Here is a 4,785-nt window from a genome sequence, read left to right on the forward strand (position 1 = left end):
TATGTGTATATATAATTAAATTTGAATATTTTGTTCTCATAGTAGTATTCAATTTTATAATAATTCTAAAATTAATTAAAATTATCAATAAATATAATTTTAAATACAAATATTAAAACATAATTTATACATTCATAATTTATATGATAATATTAATTAGATATTTATCAAAATTAATCAAAATTATAATTAATATTACAACAATAATTATAATATTTAAATAATACTTCAATATAAGATATAGTTAAACATTTTGTCTTACAAAAAGGATTAACGTTTTCATTATTGTTAACTTTTGATCATATCATAAACGAAAAATGAAAAATCGATCTATATAAACAAATGTTAATGAAAGTATAAAAATTTCAAAATACTTTATAAGAAATAGCGAATCAAAGCACAGAATTGCTTATCAGCCGTATGTTCAGTAAGCATATAGAAATAGGAAGGACATACCGGTAAAAGAAAGGTGGGGGAGGGGAGAGGCGTGCAGGAAACGCTACTGTCAGTTGGATTGGTGTTTTGTCCCGGCGCGCCGAGTGATCATTTGAAAAGGAAGGACCACCTCTGTTCACCATATTTGGCAAACTTTCCCTAATATGGTAACGTCTACTTCTAAATATGGCAGCCGGGGACGCCCTCTCGTTGATTCTTGTACCACTCCGCGCAATCTTTTTGCCGTAAATTTTGGAATATTCAAGTCACGCACAAGATATTTATCGGTGAATCCAAAATCTCCAGGATAATTTTTATTTTTCTACGAAGAAATTTTTAAAGATCTTCTTCCAGGAAACTCTATTTCGATTGAGTGGACTACTTTTTTACCGCGTACGTAGAAATTGGTGGGGGTAACAGCTGCGCAGAAACATACGGAGGCACCGTGTTAGCACGTAGGTCAAGTTACGATACTCTGCGCGCATTCAGTTCGCGGGGAGCGCTCGTGCAGTGCGCGTTGTTGTCCCGTGTTCCTCTAGATGGTTGATCACGTGGGAAACATTGCGCCGAGTTTTCGCGATTCCGTGGCGGAGAAGGGCCGAGGGAAAGGGAATAAATGTGTGCGAGTCCGTAATGGACAACCCTAGCGGCGGAAGAGATAGTCGGTACGCAAGTCTTGGATACAGCATGGGGATGATAGGCAGCGACGCTGGCTCGGAAATGTACGGCCGACCGTCCACCTCCCAACTTACAACTTCTCAAATAAGCCGCGGTGGCGCCACCATGATGGCCGCGGCAGCCGCTGCAGGCGCACCGAACGCCGGCGTGGGATCTGTACAAAGGGGTATCAAGAGGACCACTTCGGACGTTTGTTACGATGACAGCAATGCACGGCAAGCTCTTTCGCAACAACAAGGCATGTCAATGTCTACTGATTGTGTTCCTGATAATCTTGAGGAATCATTTACAAGTTTGGGTCAACCGAAAAAGTCACCTCCATCAAATGGTAAAAAGACCAAAGGACGGGTCAAAATTAAAATGGAGTACATCGATAATAAACTACGAAGGTACACTACCTTCTCCAAGAGGAAAACTGGAATTATGAAGAAGGTTCGTATTCGGCTAACTTGTCAGTTTATTTTTTGTTAATATAAACACAGTGTATTGGATTCGTTGATAATCAATCAATTAAATTATCATTGAAATCAATTATCTAGTGTGATTATTAAATGTTGTATAGCCAATGTGATGTTTCAAGTGTATTCATATAAGATAAGAAAATACATAGAACAAGCTGCAAATGAAAAGTTAGCTTTCACATGTGACGCATAAGAACAAAGAGAAACGTGTACTATCGATGTGTGGTTGCGTGGATTGCGCAAATCAAACATATGCCGATGACTTTTGCGAGCGCGCGATTTATGAGTGACAATTGTGCTTTCGCTATCGTGCATTTGTACATCAATAATGTATTTGTGTATTTTGGATTAAAATACACTGAACAAAACAATCGCACGTTAATTATGTCTTTGATATTACAAAAACGAATTCGTAAGAAATTTTAATAATCATTATATGATTTCTTTTACGAATCAACTGTAATTAATTTTATATTATTTATATTTATATAATTATCATTTGATATTGTATGATATTATATTTAAAAGTTATAATTATATGATAAAATTTTATGTTTGTTAGAAAATTATATAATTTTTCGTTCCTTTTTTATATCAAAATTTTGTTTTCTGAATCAATTCTATGAATGATTATAATGAATTATTTATAATAATATAGATAATATAGATAATAATATAGATAATATAGATAATAATATAGATAATATTAATATAGATAATAATATAGATAATATTAACATTGTATTTTATATTTCAGTAATGAATATTTTTTCATTATAAAATATCTTAATATTTATGTTTATTTAAGTTTTAATTTTGTTTTCATTATTAATGATTAGAATTTTATTTTCATATTATTTTCATATTAACAAAAATAATGCTCAAGTATAAATTAATGTTTTTTATTTAAAAAGAAAAAGAAAAAGAAGAATAATTTAATAAATATAATATCAAAAATAATTTGAAATTTTTTTTCGTGATAGATTTTTTAATTTTAACGTCAATTTAATTACATTACATTTGTTTGTTTGATCAAAACGCCGGTGTTTCTAAATCCGTAGAAGAACCTAAGGCAAATTGTGCATCTTTCATACGAATATAGAAAACCAAAGATAGATTGTTCCCCTTTTCTAAAGACGGGACTCTATAATTAGCTATGTTTTGACACGAAACTGACATAACTGTTTTATAACTTCATGAGAGAAATTAAAATTTAAACGAAATTCAAAATAAACAATGGTATTATGTAATCAACAGTATAAATTTAAATATTAAAATTTAAATTTAAGTAGTATTAAAAGAATTACATACTGCCAACAAAATTTTGATTTTTTTACTTTCAAAGATATAAAAATATATAATTTTGAGATAAAGAAGTAAAAATCTTCTTTAATTTTAAAAATATTTGTATAGCAAGCTCTTTCTTCATCTGTATATATGTATATCTATAGTAACATGTCATAAAGTAATAATTAAATTTTTTTGTGATTATCGATCGATTTTTTTATATTTATCAATCAATAATTAAAGATACATAATAATAGGAAAATGAATTGTATGAATATAAATTTAATAATACAAATCTGCTTTTTAAATTTTAAATACGATTTAGATATGATAAAAACTACATTGAAAATGAAAATAAAATATAATTCTAATTTCACTTTTTTTACTTATGATATTTATAGATAGAATAAATTTAAAAGATTTTAATTACAAATTACAAAAAATGACTAGAAGATTATTCAGAATTTCATTGCAAGTTATAAATACTATTTATTTTTATTTTACATAATATTTTGCAGAATACTTTCTTCAACTGTAAATAGCTGGCAATATTCTAATCTAAGTTAAATACAACGATTTCATAACTTTTCACTATGTTTATTCATCTTCGTGCCGCAGTGCTGTTCTCCCTCGAGCAGTAAGTTTCTTGTTAGCAAATTGAATTTTTACAATTTATATTCAATTTAAATATACAATGTAGGTATATTGTCATGAGAATTTCAGCTTTTCTATTAAAAAAAAAAAAAAAAAAAAAGAAGGACTTCGATAAACCTTGATAATTATGTTATTATGAGATATCTCTAAATATAAAGAATCACATATGTATTTAGAATTTTCATCGTATATTCTTGTTTTCAATTAATATAAAAATCATGGTATTGATGATTGCGCAGGCGATTATGATTTACATAAGTGCATTTTATATCGATCAGTGATATTCTAGTGATATACGTCGACTATTCAAATTCATACATTCAATGAAAAAGTAATAATACTTTTCATAAAAAGATTTGAATTTAATGAATGAATATAAGTTTCATAACTGGCTTTCTGCTTCGAGTAGATGTCTTGATAACTAATTACAATATATATTATCTGTTCAAAAAGAATCTGTTCACGATTCAATATTTAAAAATTTTAAACATCTTTCGTGAATTAAAATTATACACGATTGTTCACACGATTTTAAAATCGCTTTCAACCGAGCTGAATAAACGAAAATCAAAAAAGCGAAAGAGATGAGAATAAAGGGGGGAAAAAAAGGAAAGAAGAGAAAAGCTCAAATAAAATATTTCGTTAATACTCGATTGAAATATACGAGTCGAGAAAAATCCCGAGACATCCCTAATTAATCGTTATCTTTGATTGCAGGCGTACGAGCTGTCGACATTGACAGGTACACAAGTGATGCTCCTCGTAGCAAGCGAGACCGGTCATGTGTATACATTCGCGACACGAAAACTGCAGCCGATGATAACGAGCGAAGCCGGGAAAGCGTTGATCCAGACTTGCCTGAACAGCCCGGACCCGCCCGCCTCCGGTTCCTCCGGTGACCAGAGGATGTCCGCGACCGGGTTTGAGGAGACAGAATTGACCTACAACATAGCGGACGACGAGCAGAAAGTAAGGCAACTGGTGTATGGCTCGCCGCACGGTGGCTCGCTGCACGGCGGATATCCTGGTGGCGGGCCGACCGGAGGTCCTCCTGGCCATCCGCCACCCCCGCCGCCGCCACCGCCGCCGGGTTCGCAGCACGCGCCACCCTCGCACGCGCAGCACGCGCACCTGATTGCGCATGCACACGCGGGCTCGCCGAGCTCGCACCTGGTACCCTGTTCCAGTCCTGGGCCCATGTTAGCCGGTGGCCCCTATCAACAATCCTGTCCCTCGCCTCTGCCACCCCATCACGCCGCCTACCATCCTC

General features: G+C 32.9%; 1 protein-coding gene across 3 annotated transcripts in view; it reads left to right on the forward strand.

Moving 5' to 3' along the window:
* The first annotated feature begins 403 nt into the window (after positions 1 to 403).
* The window catches only part of LOC102671673 (serum response factor homolog), a 17,085-nt gene continuing 12,703 nt past the window's right edge, over positions 404 to 4,785 (forward strand). The window contains exons 1-2 of one of the 3 annotated variants that reach the window (XM_031512457.1): positions 404 to 1,545; positions 4,233 to 4,785. In XM_031512457.1, coding sequence (XP_031368317.1) covers positions 1,069 to 1,545; positions 4,233 to 4,785 — 1,030 coding nt within the window. In that variant the 5' untranslated portion in view covers positions 404 to 1,068. The remainder of the gene's footprint in view (positions 1,546 to 4,232) is intronic. The other 2 variants (XM_031512459.1, XM_031512458.1) reach the window with 2 other exon arrangements.

This window comes from Apis dorsata, unplaced genomic scaffold (assembly GCF_000469605.1).
Source record: "Apis dorsata unplaced genomic scaffold, Apis dorsata 1.3 scaffold_437, whole genome shotgun sequence".
NCBI lineage: Eukaryota > Metazoa > Arthropoda > Insecta > Hymenoptera > Apidae > Apis > Apis dorsata.